Source organism: Rhyacophila brunnea, unplaced genomic scaffold (genome assembly GCF_057557595.1).
Source record: "Rhyacophila brunnea isolate RB1 unplaced genomic scaffold, BYU_Rbru_1.0 scaffold_14, whole genome shotgun sequence".
Classification (NCBI taxonomy): Eukaryota; Metazoa; Arthropoda; class Insecta; order Trichoptera; family Rhyacophilidae; genus Rhyacophila; species Rhyacophila brunnea.
Genome location: NW_028232796.1, coordinates 37,954,155 through 37,980,447, shown reverse-complemented (window position 1 = coordinate 37,980,447; position 26,293 = coordinate 37,954,155). Strand labels below are relative to the sequence as shown.

General features: G+C 34.7%; 1 protein-coding gene across 2 annotated transcripts in view; it reads left to right on the top strand.

Annotated features, from left to right (window-relative positions):
* The window catches only part of Isha (Insulator su(Hw) mRNA adaptor), a 38,947-nt gene that overhangs the window by 9,605 nt on the left and 3,049 nt on the right, over positions 1-26,293 (top strand). For both annotated transcript variants that reach the window (XM_085942260.1, XM_085942259.1), the window contains exons 10-19: positions 2,077-2,285; positions 2,469-2,666; positions 3,446-3,570; positions 4,441-4,559; positions 5,007-5,176; positions 8,581-8,996; positions 9,869-10,132; positions 12,517-12,707; positions 22,798-22,947; positions 25,469-25,528. In XM_085942260.1, the coding sequence (XP_085798386.1) occupies positions 2,077-2,285; positions 2,469-2,666; positions 3,446-3,570; positions 4,441-4,559; positions 5,007-5,176; positions 8,581-8,996; positions 9,869-10,132; positions 12,517-12,707; positions 22,798-22,947; positions 25,469-25,528 (1,902 nt within the window). The remainder of the gene's footprint in view (positions 1-2,076; positions 2,286-2,468; positions 2,667-3,445; positions 3,571-4,440; positions 4,560-5,006; positions 5,177-8,580; positions 8,997-9,868; positions 10,133-12,516; positions 12,708-22,797; positions 22,948-25,468; positions 25,529-26,293) is intronic.

Sequence of the window (26,293 nt, the reverse complement as noted above, 5' to 3'; positions counted from 1 at the left end):
GTCCAGGAAAAGGGGCTCAAACCACGTCAATGACATTATAAGTCGTTTAAGCAATCTTTTGTGGTAAGGAAAAGGGCGGTAAGCAACTTAATCCGTAAATGTATGAGGATAATGGCAGTTTTACTAAACGCTGACCGCCGGCTGGCTCAGGTATGAACCATAATGAAGATTAAGCCACCTAATAGTTTCGCTCGCTCGTTTGACAGTCCAACACGTTTTTCGACACTCTCTCCATTAAAATTCATTTAAAGTATACTAATCCAGTGAAAATGGCAATAGAAAGAAATTAAAATATTCTTAAAATGTGTGGTGTTAACATGGATGGAATACACAACACAAAGAAAAATGGTAAGACCTTAAAATTACGCCTTGAAATTTTTATGCCGCACAAGTGAAGCGTCATCGTTAATTCTCTGTAAATTGTTATAAAACATTATGTTACAACTTATATTGTGTCTTAATCATTGGTTAAGGCCATGCATTAGTTGAGGCACGGTCTAAAAAGATCGTTGCTAGGCGATGCGCGGATTGCGGGTCGCGGGTGCAAATGACGCCTGTCAAACGAAATATTATTTGTCATATAAATCCAACATACGTCCATTTTATGTTCTGTTTGTTGTTCTATTAGTAACAATAATAATATATTCATTGACATGTTTTCTTTTTAAAGTAAATGGGTAACGTTTTTAGTCATCTTTATACGATTTTAGAATTAATTGACCCGTCACCATCACGCAGCAAAGTGACGTGCTTCTGGCTCGACATTCTCTCACTGAATGGCAGCGAGTCCAAAATTTCGTCGCGCGTACAGTTGAAAATTATTTGGCGTTTCACTGATGCGTCACCTTAATGATCTCTTGTTCATATTAGATGATAAAAATTAATAAAATATTTGCTATATTTACTTCAAACACCGCCGTGCGGTTTATAGGTTATGTGACATGTCAAACACAATTTTAAACTGAACTTGGTCCTATGTACGCTTATATTTACGATTAAAATCGTTGTAATGGACAAAAATTATAATTATGCACCGTATTATTTATAGTTATAACATAAATTTCGAGTAAAATGTGTTTTGTTTTAATTTGTTGTCAATAGCCACAGATCAAAGTGACAAGTGATTGTCAAGAACCAAATACATCCGCAAATATTGGTTATTTGTTATAATTATTGTAAATAACTAAGATTAGCTTGAATCAATATACTATGTCTATCTATATATAATAAAATATTTGCTATATTTACTATTATCATTATTACTATTATGTAATGATTATGTGTCATTTATGGTTTAATAAAATACTTTTTTTCTGAAAATAATAAATTATGATTGTTCTAATTGTAAACTTAATATAATTAAACCATAGGAAATGAAAAAATATTAAATAAACACCTAGTGAAACACTATAAAGAAATACATTCCCAAGAATTTAATTAAAAATAAGTGTGAAAAAAGGCTATTTGCTGCGTAAGTCCACTGTATTTTATGAATACGACATTTGAAATTGGTAAGGAAAAAGGATGTTACCATCATTTTTATCGGTTTTTCTCTAATAACTTACGTAATTAATCTCAGATTGGGAAAATAATACACCAAATTATTAATCATTATGCACTTTAAGTCTGTGTATATTTTTTATTTTGATTTTGACAGAAAATCATTGAAAAAATGTTTTTTGCTCCTCCTGTAAAATTTGCTTTGTGTGGATTACGCCCTTTTTCCTTTTTACAGTCGATATGGACTGCTATTCTATAAAACCTAATTTTCACTATTCTACGATTAGTTCTTTGTTGAAACTAAATACATAATTCCCTCGTAAAAGCAATCAATCAATATATAAAGTTACTCTTGCTCACGCACTCTTGGGATGTTGAATATTCTAACCCCATAAATAACTCATGTTTAGTTATCTCAATATGTTTCAGCCAGTTGCGAAACCAGAAATTTTGAAAAGTCTGATCTGTGGAATAGATTCTCCCATTTATCCCGGTAAATCGAGAGTCAAATCAGTGAGATTATGACATAATCTCTAAACATTGTTTAGTATGTGATTATGACGTAATGTATTTCAGTGTGCAGCACGACTCTTTGGGTGGGGCATCTGTCCAAGCTGGTGCAGGCCGAGGAGCTGTCGGACTCGTTTGGCGCCATCGGAGATGTGATCTCCATTGACTTGGTGCCACCACGCGGCTGTGCCTTCATCGTTATGAATCGGCGGAGTGACGCGGCGCGAGCCATCTCAAAGCTCAACAAGCATAAGATGCACAGCAAGGCTATCACGGTGAGCATTCATCTAGCATTTTATTGAAGGCAATACAGTAAAATTTTTAGTAGAGTAAAACTGGCTGATGTGTAATGACTCGTCATCTGTTCGTGACTTTTGAATACTTTCGTAAATTCCTGGTGAGACACACTATTGCCCCGTGTATTTGTGTACCCTTTCAACGTCTTTGTGTTGTTCTAGGTGGCGTGGGCCCCTGGCAAAGGAGTGAAGGGTCGCGAGTGGAAAGACTTCTGGGAGGCTGATGCGGGGGCGTGCTACGTCCCCTGGGTGCGCCTGCCTTCCTCCACCCAGCAAACAGAGGGGCTTGCAGTACTCGATTCGCTTGAAGAAGGGGGTGTACTTGACGAGGAAACAGTGCCCCCATGGTTGCAAAGAAAGGTTCGTTCACTCATTTTACCCGAAAGTAAAAACAATTCAGGGCATGGACTATAATATAAGATGGTTTGTGAAAAGAATACATAACACTGCTATTGGGCGATGTATTTATAGAAAATTGAGATTTTCTAAAGAGTTTGAATTATACTTAAAGTAAGCTCTAAGAACTTTTAGCCCAGTGTGCGAATTTACAACGAACCATTCGCTGCAAATTTTGATAACAGTCGATTACGTCTTCTTTGCTGCGCACAAATATCGAAATGCGAATAAAAATGGCGACGACTGAGACGCTTATGGAGTTAGTTCGTAATCATAATACATACTACGATTTGTCAGACAGGGATTATAACAATATTCGTAAAAAAGATTAAATTGAGAAAGAAATGAATGAAAGTGGTCTGTAGGTAGTAATATAATATGTAAACATGTGTACTAGGTTGAACATGGAACATTCTGTCTTTTGTCACTTTGACATTCGTATTTAGTCTATGGCTGCAACAAATGCCGCCCTCTCATTTTCATAATAATATTTATAATACACTTTACGTGAAGTGGGTAAAGATTATAGTAATTCTGAATATGCTGTAGTGTAGGTACATTTTTCATATTTAATTCTTAAAATTTATAGACTAATACACTTTACGTGAAGTGGGTAAAGATTATAGTAATTCTGAATACGCTGTAGTGTAGGTACATTTTTCATATTTAATTCTTATAATATTTATATAAATATTTATAGACTATTCGGCGCAATACTGATCAATAATCTTGTTAATTTGCAGGGTACACTGTTGGACAGTAGACCGAAGGTCCTACCCGAACTGACAACATTACCTCCTGGAATGCTGGCACCAGGACCTCATCCCCCAGGAATGATGGTCATGTCACCGATGCCTCCACCTCAGAAGTAAGATAACCATTCGATTACCGCATGAATATAAACACGCGAAATATGCTACGTTTTTATGTTTCAAGCTTCAATTATTTGTTTTAACGTGAGATTATTTTTTCCGTTGTATTCTATGTCGAAATTAGAACCAAATGGCATTTTGTTTCAGCCGATAAATTCCTAAATGTAATAAATATAGGCAAAATAAAATTGGACGTAGCGCTATTTGTACCTCACTTTTTAATTTACTCCGCATAAGGCACATATTACCATGGCACTGTCATGAGTTTACCAGATGCTACAGCATGGGAGACGCCCTTTTCAATATTGAACGTTCCCTTATTGGTTCATCAAGACGCGCGAAATCAACCAAGCTTTAAATTATATGAAACACGGACTTGGCGCTCTTTGTAATAAATCGAGGCTTAAAATATTTTTTTTCGTAGGGTTATGTCGCGTTTTGGAATTCATAGATTCATAATACATATTGTGTAAAATTAGACAAAGAATACGTGCGTATTTTTTTTTCCGATTTTGACCAAATGTGGACTTATTGCTTTTTGGAATTAGACGCCCGAATTGTTGTAATCAATTGTCAACCTTTAATTAATAGGAGCGATTCAGGTACTAATTGAATCGTCTCGACGCTTGTGGTATCTAATGTAGGCTGTATTGCTAGTGTTAAAAATTATAGGTAAAGGGTTATCTATGTTCTAGTACGAATTTGTTTTTTACACGCAATAAAGCCAGTGTTGCATAGCATGTGGCGCCATCCTATTGAAACTATATGTTTTCCAAATTGAAGTGTTTCAATTTCAGCCAGAAAAAGTGAGTTATCATTATTTGCCTTTTTCAAGTTGCTATATAAATTTTTTCCTGTTTTATCAGCACAATGGGAGTGGATACAACCTGTTTACCCCCGCCGTTGGGATCTCTGGGTTTCCCTGGCCACCCCGCTCTACCACTGACAATGCCTCTCCTGGGATTCAAGCCTACAGCGCAGCCAGGTTTGTTTCATACTTGCATACATATTATGTGTCTTATAAATTAAATTTACAATATCACTCGATTTGAGTGCCATTGATGAGAACCGATTTTGATTCAGCAAAGTAGTTTATCATTACTTTTGCTTTGTCTTCGAAAAACTTAATCTTAAAACGCACTTTGTGGTTTTCATTTGCAAGCTCCTGTATCCTGTTCAGAAGATCTTCTAGGTAATTCGCAAAGACAACACTCATCTGTATATTCTGAAGAAAATATACGGAACATAAATAAATTATGAAAGTAAACCTGAAAAATAAGTTACTGTAGGCTATCCGCTGCAGGAAGTCAGATAGCAGTGGCGAACGGTGCCTAGGACAGCCATATTTACAGTAAATTTTATTTGCCGACCCCTGCACTACATTATGACTTGAAATATGTTTTTCTCAACTGCGTCAATTTATATTGTACAGGTCTTCAGCAAGCGCTCCACCTGCAGGCGGTATTGGCTCACCAGCATCATCAGCAACAACAGCAGCAGCAGTTGGCCCACCAGATCCTTTTGGGGCCTCCGCCGCCCCGCATGCCCCCACACCTCGCCCACACGCCACACTTGCCCCTGCCACACCCGCTCACTATGCCGGTAAGCCTCATTTCATCTTATATATCTGTCAGCATATCGCAGCCATAACAAGAAAATGCACGTGTAAACACGTATTGTCTTGCAAGTTGCAAGATTGCATGCGTGCTCACTCTAAGTTTACTCTTGAAGAATAAGAATGTAGAGACAGTCAGCACTTTTGCGTGTTAACAGTTATTGTCACGATAGTTTGATAATACACACTATTACTGCCAGTAAATCCATGCATGTGTACAGGCGCTATAATACTACAAGGTTCTAAGTTTTTATTTTTGACAAAACAAACCTAACAATGGCAACTTAAAATACTACTTTAAGCTGCCTCATTGTTACATTTGTTTCTTCAATAATAAACACTTATAATCTTGTAGTTCTTCACTCGCGCACTGATAATGTTGGTGACCCTTAAATTGTTTTATGATTGTACTAGCTGACCCGGCGAACTTCGTACCGCCTCAGAATCAATAATCTTGTGTTAACTTATTAGCTGAATTAAATTCAGTTTTTTATTAAGTTAAAATGAATACTCAAAATGAATAAGTTCAATAAATATGCAAAAATCAAATCGAAATGAAAAGTATTTTAATTACATTGAACTGTACACACTGTACACCCACGATGACCGCGTGGATTAAGCGCTGGTCTATAGTGTCGAGGGTCCCAGGTTCGAATCATGGGTCTGGAAAGTTAGTAAAGTCAGAGTATGATCCTAATAGGTTGAGCAAGTGGCTGACATCCATTTCTCGTAAAAATAAAATCTGTTAATACAAACCTCCACTCTGTGCAGGCCCATATGATCTTATTAGGATCGGACATGGTCAAAAGAAAAAAAAAAAATGTAATTCACGTGACAGCAAGGTATTTGCTTTATTGAAGCGAATCGAAATGATTCGCGTAGCATTGTTGCACTACTTTCTGTTAAACTATTTTCTGGATGGGTTGCGCTCGGGTCGATTCCCTTCATTGAAGCATCTTGTGATATACGACATTTTTCGTTTTGTTGTCAGGTGCGAAAACGAACAAAGCAGATGGTTTGCCGACACATGAACATGCTACATACAAATAATTGACCATGAGAGAAACATTCATTCTATGGATTCAGGCCACAAACATTCAAGGATTGGCCTTGTAATTTGTTGATCGTCATGCCAAATGCAAGACGAATTGGAAATTGAATTTGTTTAAACTCGAATGGCATATCGGTTGGGATCATCGAAATCCTCGGAATGGGAACTTCCTCACCTTTGAACATTCCTTTGATTATCGTCGCGTGAATCACATTGCCCATGAGTTTTCTCACCACCAAACGTGTTCCGTTACATAGTTTTGGTTGGTTCAGATTTCAAAGCATGATGACTAACGAGCCAATCTTCAGTTGTAAATTGTGCGGTGGCAAGCCAGGCAGATCTAATGACTTTAAAAATTCAGTTGGATAGTTGGTTGCTTCGTCTTCATTTGTTACACAGTCGATAGATTTGAAGGAATGCAGTGGACCAACGATTTGATTTTGAATTGTGAAGTTTAAGTGATCCACATCTTTGTTCTTTGCCGTAAGAATGCTCATTCACTCAACCAATTGTGATTTTTGTGGTTAGCAATGATGTTCGGGAACACTTTGTTGATGAGTTCGTCCTTAGCTGAGACGAAATTGCGAAAATTCAGCGGAAACGAAATCAATCCGTTCGATTCATCGACAGGAACACGGCCGTTACTGATAGTCAAAAATTGCTTGGAGAAATCTTCTCAGCAAAAAAACTGATGCATCGTTCAGCAATGCAACTCGCATGTTTGTCGTCAGCTGAAGTTTGTTCACATAGCGCCACAGAGTCGATGATTTGAGGCAAGCATTTATTTCATCGGCAGCGGTCGATCTTGGAATGACTGGTAGTGTTTGGCGGAAATCGCCAGATAGTAGAATCATTGCACCTCCAAAACTTTTTGAGTCATTGCGCAGATTTTTCATTGTTCGATTGAGTGCTTTAAATGCGCGTTTGTGCACCATTGTGCATTCATCCCAGGTGATGATTTTACTTGCTACCAAAACTTTGGCCATTGCTGAATGTTTCGCAATGTTGCATGTTGGTTTTTCAGTCGTTTGAAGGTTTAAGGGCAATTTCAACGTTGAATGAGACGTTTGGCATCCTTATAGCAACGTGGCCGTTATCACAGAAGAAGCAACTGCTACATCATTTTCGGATCTCGCACGAACAGTAGCCAAAATCAATGACATGAGGAATGTCTTCCCAGTTCCACCGGGCGCGTCGAGGAAAAATAAGCCACCATTTCCATCATCAATTGCCTTCATTAACGTATCGTACACTTCTTTCTGTTGGAGGTTCAACAGTAGTACATTCGTTCGAACTGATTGGTTCAATGCATCTCGATCATATTCACGTTTACGTTCCAATTCTCGATTGAAAGCGTCGTCCATTTCATGATGTGGCACTGGCATTAATAACTTGACTAAAAAACTGCCGCATTTGAGGTAACACATGTATTCGATCAAAAGCAAAGCCTGGTTATGTATCTCCTCATTCACCTTGAGATCGGAATTCGCTGAACTGACACGAATTCAATGTAAAATGTCTTCTGACATGTCATACTTGTACTTGTTCCACAGTTCAGGTGGATTCGATGGGAAGCATGTCGAAATAATGGTAGCAAATAATGTGCGTATCTGACTTGGAGATGCAGAAATAATTGCTTCAGCGATTGTCATATCCCAATGAGTATCGTTTTCAAGCAAATTGAGCAGTTGACATGAAGCACGAAATGTTGGGCACACTACATCATTGACAATTAGACATTTAGACTATCATTCTTTCTTTTGTTTGTTTGTTTCTTGTTTATTGTTTATGTAATGTATCAGAGATGGCGTTCTATACGGATTTAATTTTTTTGTGATTTTCTTACTTTTCGAATACTCATTTAAATTCATCGATATCAGTCAAAAGCCGTTCCATCCAAAAGTGTATGAGAAAATAAATTTTGTTCATAATTTTCTTTTCGGTGAATTTTCCGATGTTTTAATAGTTATTCTGCTATTCGGGGCTGAGACAAATCCAACAAATCAAAGATCATAAAAATCAGTCCAGCCGTTCTCGAGTTATAAATGGTGTAACTAACCCGACTTTCTTTTATATATATAGATTAACTGTTTATTTATATTGTGCAGTTTTCATACGTTTACCACTGTATGTAAAATAATAAATTGGTATTAAAAAAATGGTAAATAAACAGGATTACGGAACACGATATTGCGTAGCTACATAATTAAAATTTTTGCAGCTGTCTATATATGTTTTGCTTTTGATATTATTTCAATATTCTATGCGTTTCGTCTAATGATTATGTTGCCAACAAGATGGATTATTTAAGTCATATCTAATGCTTTCTTATCCTCACAGCCATCATTGCCGTTACTGGAAACTCGGCAAGACGACGCCATGGAACTGGATCCCGCTGAAGACATGCTGCCTTCCATCACTTTGGAGCCTGCTAAGCAGACGTCAGATGACCCCACTCGTGGTATTCCACTCTCCGAACAGCTGAAGGCAATGCTTTCCAACCCGCCTCCCTCCTTCTCCATTCCTCCTCCTGCTCTCCCGCCCACGAACAAATCCCTTCTGGGACAGCCCCCTCCGATTGGAAACCACACCAATACATCTTTGCCGCCGCCTCCTGTTAGCGGTGTTGGTGCCAATGCGAGTGCACCTGATGGGCAGAATGCTAATACTGGAGATAAGGATAGGGACAAGAGAGACAGGGATGGGAGACGGGATAGAGACCGGAGGGACAGAGACAGAGACAGGACGAGAGATAGGTGAGTTTGTGTCCACGATAGTTTCTTCAATGATATAATCTTCAAAAATATAAAATTATGTGCGGAACATGCACAATAGTAGTGAAATATTAGTCGTTTTAATTGAAACTTCAAGTCATTAATTAAGCCTAGTACATACAGCCTACCTACATCAGATGTAATATAATATGAAATATAATATAAATATAATAATAATAAAATATAATATAATAAAATATAATATAATAAAATATAATATAATATAATAATAATAAAATATAATATAATAAAATATAATATGTGATATAATATGAAAGAATAGATTCTATTCTTTCATATTATATCATATCATATTGTCGTGTTGTTTTGGTTAAAGTACGCAAATGTTTACGATGCGGATTGCCCAAACTACATTTTGATAACAATGTTTACTGAAATTTGTAGAGTTTCAAACAAATATTTGTGTTCACGAACAATTGTATAGTTTGGTCACTGCCAGACATATTGGTTTGGACTAGGCTGTACAGGACTGTAACCATGTCTGATCCGGCAAAGATCATAATAAGGGCCTCCATAGAGTGGAGGTTGTATTAACAGATTTTTGTTTTTACGAGAAGTGGATGTTCGCCACTTGCTCAAATAACATGTGAATTTTTTAATAACAATGAACAGAATATGACATCTGCATTCAATTAGGGTATATTATTGTTATTGCATAAACAAATTATTCATCCACCTGTACTATGTCTGCTGACATATTTGCCTGTTGGGTTTCTATAATATATCTAGAGTTTTATCATGCCCAATTATTGGTTTCACAAATAAATCTATGTATCTTGGATAGTTTTTTTTGACTTGAGATCTAATTATGTATTGTTTTGAATTTCATATAGGCACGACAGAGACAGAGACAGGGATCGGGACCGAGAGAGGGGTGGTGAACGCGACCGGGAACGCGGCGATCGAGACAAAGAGAGAGAACGGGACAGAGGTATCGCAGCTCCTGGGGACAGAGATAGAGGACCCGTTGCCGTCGGTGACAGGGAGAAAATTGACAAAGAGAGGGAGAGAGGTCCAGACAAAGACAGAGAGAGAGATAGAGAAAGGGACCGGGCCGGAAGAGAACGAGGCAATCGCTGGGGCGGAAGGGAACACAGGTAATAAATAATATTGCAGTACTAATAAATTTTTTCATATATTATAAACACTGTTATACTAATACTTCCTGGCATATATGGCGGATTTTATCTTAAATTTTAACCCGTACACTGCGTATGGCATGTAAACATGCCATAGACTTTATCTCGTATTTTTGACCAAACTAGAAGAGACACTTGTGGATAATATGCTTTAAAAATTAGTTAAACCTTTATGTAGACATATCAGGCAACAGATCATAAAAATGTCAAGTAAAACTATTTTACTAGGAAATATATTTTTGAAAAGAACACTCGTTATTCAGTCATTTGAATCGCCCGCCAGTACTCGATGCGTCACCAGGGTATCAAAACAAAACATTGGTCATGCATCGAAAAGTGTGCATCGATAATATTTTTATTTACCTTTTAATTAATTATTACGATTACGTTAGTGTTATGTATTTTTTCTTAGTGATTTGTGATCTCGATAGAAACATTTTGACGATTTGTTTTTAGTATTTTTTGTCATTATAAATATATGTGAAATAATTATTTCACCCGCCAAAATGTCACTACCACATAATATTATCGAAGAAATCATGCTGGAAAATATTTTATCGACGCACAGCTTTCCAGTAATTTTGTATGGCTTTGTTCATTGTTCCATATTTGATATTTTCATTATTATAAGGGGTAATAATTTTTATTTTTTATGTGCCACGTAACTGTGTTAGCTCTGTTCACATCGTCATATTATTATGCCTGGCGATCATTCGACAGGCCCTTTGTACAATGAAAAAGCCGACGGCGCCTCATAAATTATATAATTATTTTTAGTGTTTTATTCTCCAAGACATCCTAATGTGTAAGTGTCACGATGACGAAGATTATTTTATGGCGACGAAAATAAATATAGGTTCAGAATTTGAAGCGGTAATAAAATTTGAGTTTACGACTTACTAAATGCGATAACCCACTGATTATTCATTCCACAAGTGTGATTTAGTAATATATCTGTCATAGACCGTAACCAACTCTGGCAGCATGTACTCAACCCTGTGTATTATAAATACAAACGCGGCGGAGCGCTCGCTAGTATGTGTTAAAAATCGTGTATGTGATATTGGACGGCGCCATATTGACTGCGCGGCCAAAGCTTGGATATTTTTTAGCGTCTTCATTTTCTTCGATTTATTTTAGTGAGAATGTCACGAATATAGTTTATTTCTTGTTGTATTTGGAATAACTGATATATAGTTAATCTTTAATTTTAAAATCAATCTGTTTTAGCTATAGTGACCGTTTTAACAGATCAGTTGACTGAAAATAAATTCCCGCGAAAATGGCTTGCGTCGAAAGGGTTTAACAGTATGAAAGATAAAAGTTCAGTTTAAACATATTGAAGAAAACCGAGCCTAAATAGATGAAATTGAATCTTAATTTTCATATTAAAATATATTTGTATATCCGGATCTCAATACATACCCTAGTTCTATTATGGAAACAAATTACAATTTAGAGATTTTAAGTTAATGAAGCCATTCAATCGGAAAGATCTACTCTATATAATTCAGTAAAAAACAATTTCTTGAATGTGTCATAAAATGAATAACCTTTTCTGGGATTAATCATCAATTCAATTCCATACGGGAATCACAATGTAAAATTTCATTGGGCATTCTAAATTCTCTTATTGGACTAAATAAATAATTATTAAGGTTTTTAAATTGAAATGAGAATGTGAATATATCAAACGTCATTATCCTAGCCTAGTCCAGTGATTCCCAACCTTTTCATATGGTGGAACCCAAGGCCGACTGTATTCAGACTGTGGTATTGAATTGTGATTTACGATGGTAGTGCAAGTTATTGATTCTAGTCAAATGTAATACGGTAATATGTTTGTAATAAATGAAGATTTTCAATTGCATATTTCGTTCAAATTATTACCATTTATTTGAATATGCGACACTCGTCATTTTTTACAACCATGTTGCATTCGAAGTATGAGGAATAACTAACACCTCCACCGAAGTTTACAGTTTCGTGTCACGGCCTGACTATAGTGGGTCTTAATGGGAGTGAGAGCATTTTCTAGAATAATTTTTCAATTCTATATAGCAAGTGCCTGGTGAAGTGAGAGTTATGTGGTGTTAATGGGACATACTTTTAAATATATTAGGAAACTATATTTATTGTATGTAAGTCAATTTGATTTGTGTATTTTTTTATGCCTCGCTCTTTTACCGAAGTTGAACATTGCTGAACACTCAGTTATTGCCAACAATGACTAAATGTCGCTGCTTTACTTTCCAAGATGTGAGTGATGCAATTTTTTTTGCATTTGATTCTAGGGTACTGTCAAAAAAGTAATTAATACATGTTTTGAATTTATGTGATAGGGCCAGCAGCCGTGAGAGATCGCCAGGCGGTCTTGGTCGCCAGGGAGAGAGGGGAGGCGGTCTCAGCAATTCTGGTAGTCTTCAGGATCGCCTTTGGGAGATGGCTAACGGTCCCGGTAAGAGGCCGCACCCCCGAGATGCCAGCCCCACCCGACACTCCCGCAACGACAGACAGTCTTCCTCCAAAGATGGTGAGTTCTATGGATTGTCATTCTTATGCAGTGTTGCTGACCGTACTATAATTTTGATTCTGCGAAACATGTAAAATGATAGATTATACTAGAATTTTCGTTCTGCGAGTTATCTCGTCACACATTCCACCGTTAATTAACAGTTGTCCGAGACAATTATGGACCGCATTTGGGCGCCTGAATAGTATCTTCAAAAGTTACCTCCCATTGTGTCTTCAACGTGTGCTTGTAATATATTCAGCCAACGTGTGCAATCAGTGCTTTATTAAGAGAAATCCAAAAATTAACGAGTAGCACAACGTAGGATGAATAGGTGGATGTTGGGCGTAACGTAGAAAGACCACAAAAGAAATCAATTGATTAGGAGGCTCTGTCCATGAAGTGCCTAGCAGATGAAATGGTAATGGGCTGGCATGTTGCTCGGCAAGTGGACACAGGTATGCCGTATCAGTTGCATAGACAAACTCATAGAGTTTGCTGTGTGTACATTACAGCGAGGAATTAGGGATCGAGAAGAGTGAAAGGAGTTATGGGAGGCCCTTATCCAACAGCGGATCGACCCCAGCTGATAACAGTGATGAAGAGGGACGTAGGCTGTTGAGATCCAATATAAATAGTGCACACTAAACTTTGTCAGTCATACTTATTTGTTTTCATTGAACTAAGAATACAACTTGCAGATGGTATTGGTTAGATTTTAAAATTCAATTAAACCCTGTCTAGACCAAACCATAATAATAGTGGTAGGTTGTGGAGATCCGACAAAAGTAATGCACGCTTTGTCAGTCATACTTACATATTTGTTTTAATTGAACTGAGAATGCAAATTGAAGATAGTTTTAATTTTTTTTTAAACCCATACCATCTGCAATTATAATTGTGTTCTTATTTAACATATGAAGTGCCTAGTATCAAAACCCCCTAAAACGATTTTAGGTAGTTTTGAGAATAATGAGAAAAACTCATATCTATTAAATATGTGAACTTTACGCATTTATTATTTAATTCGTACATTCTAAAGTGTATTCTGGCTTATCCATTTTAGGGGTATTTGAAAAGCACACCCAACCATTTTAGCGGGTTTTGAAATTTACCCTAATTTTTGATCATGCGTATTGACGGTTTTTGGCGTTTTTTAAAATTCAATCTTTGGTCATCATATAGGTAACAAAAACATCCATCTAAATACATATCTAACGCAAAATTTTTCAAAAACTGTTTTAGTGGGATTTGAAACTAGGCGCTTCATATGTAATAGTTCTGTTATTCCTTCTTTTGAATACTTGTTTACCTGATGTCTCAGCCACAGATTAGCGCATTGTATTTATCAAACGGGGGTCTAGGATTCGATTACCATTAGTTTGGTCGTTTCTAATGTGGGATTATTTTGACCATGTCCGATCCTATTAAGATCTTATGGGCATCCACAGAGTGAATTGAACAGATTTTTTGGTTTTACGAGAAATGGATGTTAGCCACTTGCTCAACCTATTAGGTCCATACTCTGACTACAGATACAGATTGAAAAACTATATGTGTATTTGCCAGACCCAGGATTTGAACCTGGGACCCACAACATTATAAGCTGCTCGGCCATCGTGGGCATTGTGTGATAGGACGGAAAAATGATAAGATATGTAGTATTAGACAATTGAAGAATATCAAATATTCCTACGTTAATTACACATATTCTATTCTAACAACATAGACATTATAAAAAGTTAACTTGAAATTGAGAGTATCATACTTTTTATTTACCATGAACACTAGTCGTCTGTGGGCACGGCTCTATTGGGGGTGTGCACAGAACAGATTAGTAAATAGAGTTCAGATAGGATATACCCCATGTAATGTTTGAGACTTTCACTGTTGTTTTTTATCGTAATAGATTCTTGGGTTTTCGCTGCGTGTACTTCTTCCTTTCCTCGACGTTTCAGGCTTGTTGCAGATGCCATTATCAAGAGATATGTGTTTTGATGAAGTGTAGTGTAGATGTATGAATGCAAACGTTGCTCTAAGAATGCCAAAAGGAATCCGATTAGCTAAGAGCAAATGCTACTCGAGAGTAATGTGTCACTCATTACGACCAGACATACTAGATCGAATATTGGATGTTGCTGACAGTGTCGGAAGCTATGACGTTTTTAAACGTAAACCATTATCCCTATTAATATTTTCAGGGTTTCTATGGATTTCGATGGCCTCCTTTACCAATCGTGAGAAATATCACTTATTCCGACCCAGTATCTTGGTTTAGAAGTCAAATTTATGGCCTGTATCCATCAAGTGCTCGGCAATAGCTGACATTGTGTAGTGTTTATGTCGGTATGCCTTCTCGTGTTCACTCACACGCTTCTTTACCGTTCAAGAAGTTTGGCCTATATACTTTTTCGGACATCCGCGACAGTTTAACTGGTACGCACCTGCTGAGTCCAAAGGCTGCGAGTCCTATATTGGTTTTAACAAATTCCGGACCTTTGTCGATGTTGAGTATATTGTTTCGATCTTGTGTTTCCTCATTATCCTGGAAATGGTATCGGTAGTGTTATTACGAGGATATACCCCAATACACTATATTTTGAAGCAGCATTTTAAATGTGTGAGTATCCTACAAAAATGAAACATATTATAGACGTGCAATAGTGTGTATTGTAACCTTCAAATACACCAATATTGAATGAGCGTCAGTCAGTGGCGAAGGGTGACTTTTGGAAAGAGGTAAGCTGTGGAGATCAGAGAAAAAGAGCACACTTGTCAGGTAACTTACGGGAAATAAGAAGATAATACTTACAATATTACTACTGATGAATAGGTGCACACTAATGACGACACACTGGTCATATGTTTCACCGCTGAATTTGTCAAATTATTTAAATCACTTATGGCAGTAGAATTCCACACAGACTTTTCTTTAGCAAACAATACGCATCGCCACCAAACAAGTTTGTTTAATGTATAACTGCCAGTTAAAAACAAATATTTATCATATAAATTGTTGTGAAAATGTCTAATATAAGTTTTTTTGCTGTATTCAAATCTAAATGAACCCTTGGAAGGTCAAGCTTTGATAATTTAAAATTTTTGAAGAAACGTCAAACTCAGGAATGATTTTTTTTAAATGCAATCGTTCGCACATCTTCGAACGGGACACCAGACAATTTAATAATACACTGAATTTTGTATTATAAAATAAAACTTTATCACCGCTTTGAAATGTCAATATGACATGAACTGTGAATAGCATGTTATGTTTGTCTATGACGGAAGTAACCTAAATAATAATCATGAATTAATACAATATTTATTTTTAATAACAATTTATAAATTATATGTGATCGAACACAATTAGTTTAGTATTATTTGCTTAAAAAGATAATCATCGACAATAAACAAATCAAGATAGCGCGTAAGCTTGTCTTGTAACGCTTCCAAGTCTGGAACAAAAACACGTGTATGAAGTTGGCAACTGAATTGCGGTAGAAAATTCGGCTTGGATTATGATCGACATAATTCTAAAAATAGCACTCACGTTGTGACGTTCCGTCATTTATTTTTGATTCGAAACTTGACTAAATTAAACGCTCTACTTCTAAATACCGATGATAGATGACGAATCAATATTTTTATTATATTACCTAGTCCTAGACAATATTTCACGCCTACGGTGACCGCGCGGCATAAGCGTTGGATTATCATGCCGGGGGTCCCAGGTCCGAATCCTGGGTCTGGCAAGTACACATATTGTGAGTCAAGGTATGGACCAAATAGGTTGAGCAAGTGGCTGACATCCATTTCTCATAAAAAAAATCTGTTAATACAAACCTCTACTCTGTGGAGGCCCATATGATCCTAATAGGATCGGACATGGTCGGAAAAAAAAAAAAGACAATATAGATATTTATTTATTTAAATTAAATACTTGAAAATAGAAGGTGAGCTTTAAATAATCGCTTAGTATGGAGCCTTTGCCACTGGCGTCAGTGCATAAACCTAGAGCAGTTGTCAGAACTAAGAACAAGCTTAGAATGACGTATTCTTGACACATCGTCCGTATAGGATTGGTTTGTCGAAATCGACCTTTTAATGCAGAATGATTTTTTGTATCTAAATGGACCAAAGCCATCCTTTTCTTTAAATTGCTTTGTAATGAATACAGCATTCATATGCTGTAAAAACAACAATTTAAATACGTCCATGTATTTAAATATATGATAATGAAATTTGTTTTTCGTCTCCTGAACATTTGACTTTTGGTCTATTCGACAAACAAATCCTACAGCGATTACATGTTTATCCCATATTCTTCCACACTCAAGATCGTTTGCCTGTTACTCCACACCCATTAGGTATTTCAGTTCCTATTAATTCTGTGTTCCCTAGTTGTGTGCCTTGTGCATGTACTGTTTAAAAAAAAATCGGTTAGGTACATGTTCAAACACGCGCGTTAACATAATTTTACTCCCTACTTTAATTATAGTTTGTCAATTTATGGCTACGGCCGTATGTTGTAGCTTAACCACTGAGGAATGACAAAAAAAATGGCGTATTTCAAAAAAACACTACCTTATTCTTAGGTCAATAATTATTATAAAGCAATCATTATTCATAAGATGTTTATCACACTTGAATGGTCAAAGACATAGCTTATAATAAGTATCTTTAGAATCATCATCAAATGTGTTAATCTTGCCAATTTTTTGAATAATAAAATGCCTAATTCTTGTCAAATTTGGGATCACAGAGATTATCAATATAATTTTTTATCGTGAATATTTTACAAAAATTATCTCGTAATAAATTATACTAATGGTTTCATAAATGCGTTTAAAAATTAATAAACGTAAAAAATCTTAACACCACTGCACAGTTATGTACCGAAATATGACTATATTCTAAAACATTAGAGCGAGAGGTTTAAAAGATACTATTTTATGTATCAAAAATACTTTATGCAGTCATCAAATGTTTAAAATAACTATAAAGGATAATAAGGCTTCAAAATTATATAAATAGATTATCTACAACGTTTAAGGAGTGTCCAGGATCATGGTTTGAAAATACAATAAAAACTCAATTTTGACCTTCGACGAGCATGTCCCCCCTTAAGCAAGCTAATATCCAGTAAAAACAAAAATCCGTTAATACAAACTCCACTCTGGAGGCCCATATGATATTATTAGGATCGGACATGGCCAAAAAAAAAAACCAAGCCATAAGAGATAATAAATATTCTTCCATCTATAAAATATTTTATTTTAATCTATTATAGTGTTAGTATTGTTGCATCACTTAGACCAGTATTTCTCAAACCAAGGCGTCCCTGAAGCTTCTGCCAGGGTGCCGTGAAATATTTCAGTATTTGAATAAAAATGACATAAACGTGATCACTGGACGATACCTGATATCTATCAAAATATCGAGGTCTAATTTTCACAAATCTTCAATCACAATACTTTATCCGATATGGATAAGAATTGTAGAACTTAGTAATGAACTTCGCCTCTTTCTTCATGATAAAAAATGAGATCTTCCCACTTTAGTGATGAAAATGGATGTGTTTTACTTCATAATTGGCAGATTTTTTAGATTTTGTAAATGAATTGAATCTTTATCTTCAGGGAAAAGATAACAACATTTTAATTCTGAATACCAAACTTTCCAAAAAATACTTTTCTTCGTGCTCAAACTGTATTGATAAAGGATGCAAAGACTTGTTTTCATACTTCAATGAGTTTCTTACCACTAATGAAATATCACTCTCGACTTCAAGTAAAAGTGTTATACTTGATCACATTGCCGAATCACAACAATTTTTCAACAAATATTTCCCAAACTTAAATGGAGACCAAAAGTACAATTGGATAAGAATACCATTTGCTAAATCCTTAAAATATGATCATATTACGTGGGCAGCTGAAGTAGAATAATTGATAGATGTTAGATCAGTCGAATGAAGTTCCTTGAAGTCGAATTTAATGAAAGAAGTCTTGCAGAATTTTGGATAAGGCGACAGCAAGGATATCTGTCAATCGCAAAAGCAGCATTGTCAATCATAATTCCTTTTGCAACAACATACATATGCGAAACAGCATTTTCATCATTACTGATAATAAAAATAAACATAGGTCTTGTCTTTTTTTAAATTGTTTTTTTTTTAAATTTTTGCTTTACAAGCAAGTAAATGAAATGTTCTATTATTATTTTTAATAAAAATGTACCTATAATATTAATTAATGGTGAATAAAGTACTGTTGGTCACTAAAGACTAAAATGTATATGGGGGGGGTAGCCTTGAATTTTTTTTTCTGATTTATGGGGCCGTGGTACAAAAAAGTTTGAGAAGCACTGATTTAGACTTTAGAGAGTATTTGGTACGAAATCTATCCACAGTTTGACGAATGACTTGCTCAGATGGACGATTAAACCAATGTGTGATTCACAAAAACCTATCTACAAAAAGTCAATTTTTCAGGAGAAGCAAAACAAACTTTTTTTTGTTTCAAGAGGTTTATTTAACAAAATTAAGAATGATAGAAAGATGAAATTTTGAACTTCTTAGAGTATAATCATTTGTCTTTTAAATAAATTAAAAAACAAAATGTCATTTGGACGATCTATATTAAAAAAAATACTGTTGGAGAAAAAGTTGACCCACTTACGTTTTTGTGTTACCAGTAAATTCGCCAGCTTGTAGCTTGTAAAGTAGCTCAATGTCATCGACGCTTTACTCATAGTATATATGGAGATACGTCTTTGTGTTACAGATAGAACCGATTATAGTGAACACTTCTGCATACTCAACTAAAAAACACATTTTCGTATTATTCGTTTTTGTGTTAATCACCCATTGAAATGCGTCATGAAGATCATGAAGTTGTCTATTGGTTGCGTGAATCGACAACTGATTTTCAAAGTAAATTTGAAAAATCTGAATCTGTTCAAGCGTGACTATTCATGATGATTTTCTAGACTATTCTGATCATAAATGTCAAAAATTGAGCACAGTATCACAGCTCGGTTTGACAGTTGACCTTTTCGTAAGTTCTATCTTAAACAAAAAATCACCATTTAGTATGAGTGATTTACAGCATAAGTTTTCCTCATCTTTAAAAAGATCATAATAAAATAAAACATTATTTGTGTTATTTAAATGACAATTTTCTTTCCACTTTGACCTCGTGGCCACTTTCAAGTGACACATCAGTAAAAATATGTAGCTATTATATAAAATGTAGTAAAACCAAATAAAACTATGAAAATATGACTAACATATATTTTTTTTTATTGTGAATTCAAATTTCGAGTCTGTGATAAATAAATCTTGAACACAAAAATCTCACATTGAATATGTTTTGTATGGCAAGTTGCGTGTGTCTAAACACGCCAATGTGTGTTGTGTGGTTTGTAATGCTTCCCACGTTAGCGGAGGTGAAGCGTTAAAACTTATTTAATTATAATCATGTCTTCAAATATTTGATTACTTGGTGTCTCCGTAAAAAAAGTACACAATGCTAGAGACTGAATTCAAATGACTGTGATCTTCATAATATCATTTTTATCACATTATATCAAACATAACTTTATCGCCTAAATACATAAACGGAAAGGTTTATGTTTTGAAAATACCAAAGATGTTGAAGAAAAAATTTCTATGCGGATTGAACTTTAATAATATAGTAAAGCTAAAAAAACATTACTAAGGTTAACACATTCGCGGACACATGTTAGCTAATACATGTTTGTGATATGACACATATTAAAATTTTTATTTTTAAAATTTTCGAGTTAGATGTAAAGAAATGAGTTAAAGATACGACACTATATAATGGGAATATGTTCACACCGTGACAACGTCGCTGTAGGGTTGGTTTGTCGAATAGACCAAATGTCAAATGTTCAGGAAACGAAAAACAAATTTAATTATCCTATATTTAAATACATGGAGGTATGTAAATTGTTGTTTTTACAGCATATGAATGCTGTTTTCATTACAAAGCAATTTAAAGAAAAGGATGGTTCTGGTCCATTTAGATAAAAAAAATCATTCTGCATTAAAAAGTCGAGTTCGACAAACCAGTCCTATAGCGACGATGAGTAGCAGGGAACATATTGTTTTAATCCAAAATACGATTTCTATAAAGATGTCGTATTCCGCTCCACAGTACAGGACGTTTATAGACGTCATGTCCGCGGATATGTAAATAATTAATTTAGCTGTAGGTCGTTTTGCATTGCAGATTCATTTGTAGCAACATTCATACTTTGAGATTTAATTACCAGACCTGCACTGAGATAAATCTCTTTTATTAATATTACTACTAGGGTAAACTGAGCTTTCTCCGTGATAGTTCCTTACTTCGTGATAGTTGGATTTTTTACTATAAAAGCATAATGATGGAAGTTACAATATTTTTTTTAAAGAATCCGTTACAGAAATAAATAATCTTATTAATGGTACAATATTTTAAGTCTTACATCATGCGATATTTTTACAATTGAATGTTTAAAAATATTTTCGCTGCCCTCACCAAATTCCTATACATAAACATTTCGTCTTGTGTTAATTTATTGACATTTTTATTATTTTTAATTGGAGGGCCATAAAATTTATTCTCAAATGAAGTCAAGTAATTGTATAGTGTATATTTAAACAAAAAATACTGATTTATCTGCAGAAGCTTAGCTACAGTGACAAGTTTCTTAGCAATTTTATGTTACTTCGTAATTTTGGTATCACGGGGTTAGGTTGACCACTATATTTTTTTGTATAATATTATTATCAATTAAACAAATATTTTTATGAGCTTTTGTCTATACAATAATATAAAAATACCTAGTTTTAAAATAAAAATTATAAAATTTATTTATTTTTCTATAATGGATAGTAGAAAAACTATTAAATTAATTAATCGATATATTAATTTTAGAATATACTGCGGTGGATAATATTATTGCTTAATTAATAAATTGAAATCAAAATAATTCATAGAAAACCGAAAATAGTGAGATTTTTATAAAAAATCAAAAAAAAAAAAAAATTTTCATTGATTTTTTTCTCGGAATCAAAAATAATATAATTAGCATAATTTTCATCATTAGAGTTTCGATGTTTTAATATTGTTATTAATTTTTTTTTTTTTTTTTACTTTTTGTGTGAAAACTCATACAAATTCCGCAGTTAGGACCATACTATCAAAGAGTTAGCTCATATCATGGAGTAAGCTCAATATTTATGGCTATTTTCATATATCAATAATACTTTTGCTATAGACATTTGAAATTTCAGTGTAATCAAAGATTTACAAAAAAGTACATTATTTCTATTGAAAACCCTATAAAACCTTAGTATCACGGAATAAGCTCCAGTTTACCCTATATAATATACACACCACCCGGTCCCCATTATACCTGGACATATAAGTATCTGTCGTTATTTAGCTGAACAATCATGTAAAATTGTGGCTAACAATACGTAAGTAAATAGTCTGAGCAAGTCACCATTTTATATTATTATTTACAAACAATGCATGCCAATGTAAAGAAGCTCTTTTATCAATTCAACCTTACTAAAACTGTACTTTACTTGCACCAATAGCGGTGTGTCTTTTAAACTATCGCCATAATAACTGTTTATGCGTAAAAGTGCTGACTGTCTCTCTAATCTCATTCTTTAAGCTTAAGCGAGACGTGATGTTGTCACTGTATGGTGCTATTTTGACAGGTTCTGACAGGTTTGAAGATAATCGGTAAACACCAAAATGTTCTGTGCGGTGTAATTCGTATTTTTTCCGGCAGGTTCGCCACTATCGTTCTACTGAGCATGCTCACAGCCATGCAAGTACCAATTATTGCATGAAAATTCAGAAGCTTCTGAACTTTGTTGATCTATGCATGCAATCTTGCAATTTGCACAGATAATACGTGTTTACACATGCATTATCTTGTTATGGCCACGATGACACTTACTGTCAGCAGTAAATCTGTGCACGTGTAAACGGGGTGTAAAGTTTGTAAAATTTGTGATAGTGACAAATTTATTGCTGTATTGACTATGGCTTGCCCAGTTACTAATTATTTGTGTCCATCGTAGATCCCTCCGCAGACGGCCTCCTCGGGGACGGTCCCCAGGAGATGGAGCGGCGGAAGGGCCCGTCCGGCGACGACCAGATGAGCCAGGGTATGGGAATGGGCAGATCACCCCTGGCGCCCATGGCTCCCTTCCGGATAGGAGGCAGAGACGGTGAGTCTCTTCGCTTACTGATGATGCATGGACATATTATGTGTATACTATAATCTTTGATTCATGTCAATTTGATTATTGCAATTTATTTGGATGTATGTTTTCCAGCTATCGTATTATTATACGGTGTATATTATGTCAAATACGGTTTCCATATTTCTAAAATTTCTTTTTTGAGGTTTTGTATTTAAAAAATCGACTAGCATATGAATAGTACCAAAAGTTTTGAAGCCATACGTATCATATATTTGTGTATGGTGCAGTATTAGTCAGTGATGCATAAATTTCGTACCTTCAAAATACAATGTTGACACTTTACCTGACGCCAAAGTAACGCAAAGTAAAATAAAAATCAGCATTTTTCGATCGCAAAATTTAAAATTAAATAACATTTCAACCACTTATATATCGTCGGTGTTTTGTAAAAAGGGCGAATCAACCATTTTGGCGAAATTGAGATTTTAATAAAAATACAATATGTACCCCACTAGTTTTGTTGTGTAAAAATGGCGAATTTGTATCTCCACAGGAAAGTACTTAAAAAATGATATTCGACAAAAATTAAATTAATTAAAATTACGAATAAAAAGCGAATGTGACATATTAGGCCTTTTAAAATATTATATAATAATGCCTATTATAATGACAATATTCTTTCTAAGCTTTATTATAAACTTGTTGGATATTTATAATCATCCACAGGTAATAAACAAATAAATGTCAAAAGTTAAAAATCCTCCTCCTGTAAAATAGCATTTTGGTTAATTCGCCCTTTTTACAAAACGATATTTAAACACATTTTGACAATAATCAATTTGTCAATACAGGTACTGGAATAGAACAAAAACATTCAAGATTTAAGTATATTCCTGGAGGGAATGACTATTTGAGTTGCCAAGACGTCGCTGTAGGATTGGTTTGTCGAATAGACCAAATGTCAAATGTTCAGGAGGCAAAAAACAAATTTGATTATCCTATATAATACATGAAGGTATTTAAATTGTTGTTTTTACAGCATATGAATGCTGTTTTCATTACGAAGCAATTTAAAGAAAAAGATGGTTCTGGTCCATTTAGATACAAAAAATCATTCTGCATTCAAAGGTCGATTTCGACAAAAACGGATATTCGATAAACTAATCCTATAGCGACGAAGAGTCATACTCACATATTCCAAAAATCGAGTTTTGAGATACATACAGTATAACCCCTATTTTACGTTTTTTAAGGGACTGGAAAAAAAAACCTAATTGGAGGGTAAATGTAAAAGGGGGGTATTGAAAAAATAATATTTAAATTTTATGTTTCTAAAAAAATAACGTTTTATTAAAAAACAACATTCAATTAAAATTTTTATTGAAAAAATCATGTATATTTTGTTGGATTTTTGATATATTTATGTAATTCTCTTTGAAGACTATATAAACATTTAAAAGTGTCATCTTGAATATCAGCAAAGCTTGTAAAGTAGGTTTTTAAACCCTCGGTGAACCTCACTGCTTCTTCTTTTGTTGGAATATCAACCTCTTCTTCATCAGAAAGTTGTTCAGAAGCGCGCGTAACTCGCATACTTTGAATATTTCCGACGCAAATCGCGGGAAAGAAAAACGTAAATGCGGGTATTAAATGTACTGAAATACATCGGGGACTGAAAAAATTACACGCAATTGTCGGGAAAACGTGAATTCCGGGCACGTAAAAACGAGGTTATACTGTAATCACAAAAAACCACCAGAGCACTGTTTTTTGTAATTAGAAGAAATGTATTGAACTCTCTTGAATATTATTGAGGAGTCGATTTAGATTATTTTTTAAAAATATATATAATACTCCTGAGGCCTCAGACAAACATCACACTATGAGAAATATAGCCCCCTGATTGGTTAGAAAAGTCTTGATGACAGACCTTACATTATTCATTGAAAACGATTTTCAAATGGTAGTGACTTGATTTTTCTAACTATTTTTCTTTATATAGATTAATGCCTTTAGAATCACTTGGTATATTTAACTCAAAAACGACAAAATAGAAACTAGATGAATGTTTTAGTATACTTTATGACCTATTTCACTTGCCTTACTTCAGAGAATGACATTTATGGACTGTATTAAAATATTATTAAGTACATTCAACATGCATCTAAACACTGCCCTGAATGGTATGAAACTTATGCCAGTACAACCAAGTTTAATGATTGGCATTCGTCAAAAAAATGTAAACTTATATTTCTGTGGCAGAAGGGCCCACTGTCAATTTCCAGAATGTTGAGGAGAGCGAAAATAAGATTTCAATTTAGTCTAGAAAACAAAATATTTAAGTGATAATATATAACCCTTTTGGGTGTTTGTTTGGTTTTGAGAAAAATAATATTTATATTCGGTTTAACTGAGATATCTGATATTATGTATAAGGCTCTCGCCACCAAGGTCAGTTCACCATCAAATGCGATGGTATATTTTCCATATATATTGGTAGAACGTAGCTTCATTGAGTATAACATAGTTTTCCAACAATTTTCAGAAATACGAATGAGAGGCGCAGGACCTCGCGGCGGACCACCTATGGGACCAATGAGACCAGGTATGTCCCACAAAACGATTATTATGTATACAGTTAATATGTATGATATACCATCATAAATTGTCCGGTGTTTGAATTTAGAACTAAGCTCATCAATGTATAAAAAGTATCGAATGATATGTCCAATGTTAGCATGTGGCGCCCTCACTCAGCGGACAATTTATACCGGTGGATCTTATACCTGTAAACTTATATTTATGTATGTTAATTTTGATTACAGGCCGTGTGTACACGTTTGTAAACTTTTTTTGGATTTCATTTCAGTATATTTTTTTTAACTGTCAATCTATTACGCTAAAACATTAAATAACTTATAAGTACTATTGGATTCTATGAGTTTGTTCTTTACGACAGGTACTAGAGCAGTGACAAATCGTTTATTAATTTAGATGCTCACAACATAGTATCTTTGTTTTGGATCGATTATGCATCGAAGAAACGTGTGAATTTTATACAGTTACACAATTTGAACCCACGAATCTTGGATTTTGAGGAGGGTGTTGTGTCCACCTCTGCTGTGAACAGAATGCAGTTGATAACCGAAATGGCTATTGACTTAATCGACGTGTAGTTTCATAATTCATTACAATGATGGACGTAATACTCGTATCGTCGCATCCATAGCAAAACCGTAAAATTGAGATAACTTAAAATTAATTCTTGCTTGTATTCTACATCAAGTTATATTATATAGTTTTTATCAAGAATTTCATTTATTTTAAACTGTTTGTTCACATGGCAAAAATCTCGAACAGCAAGTTTGGT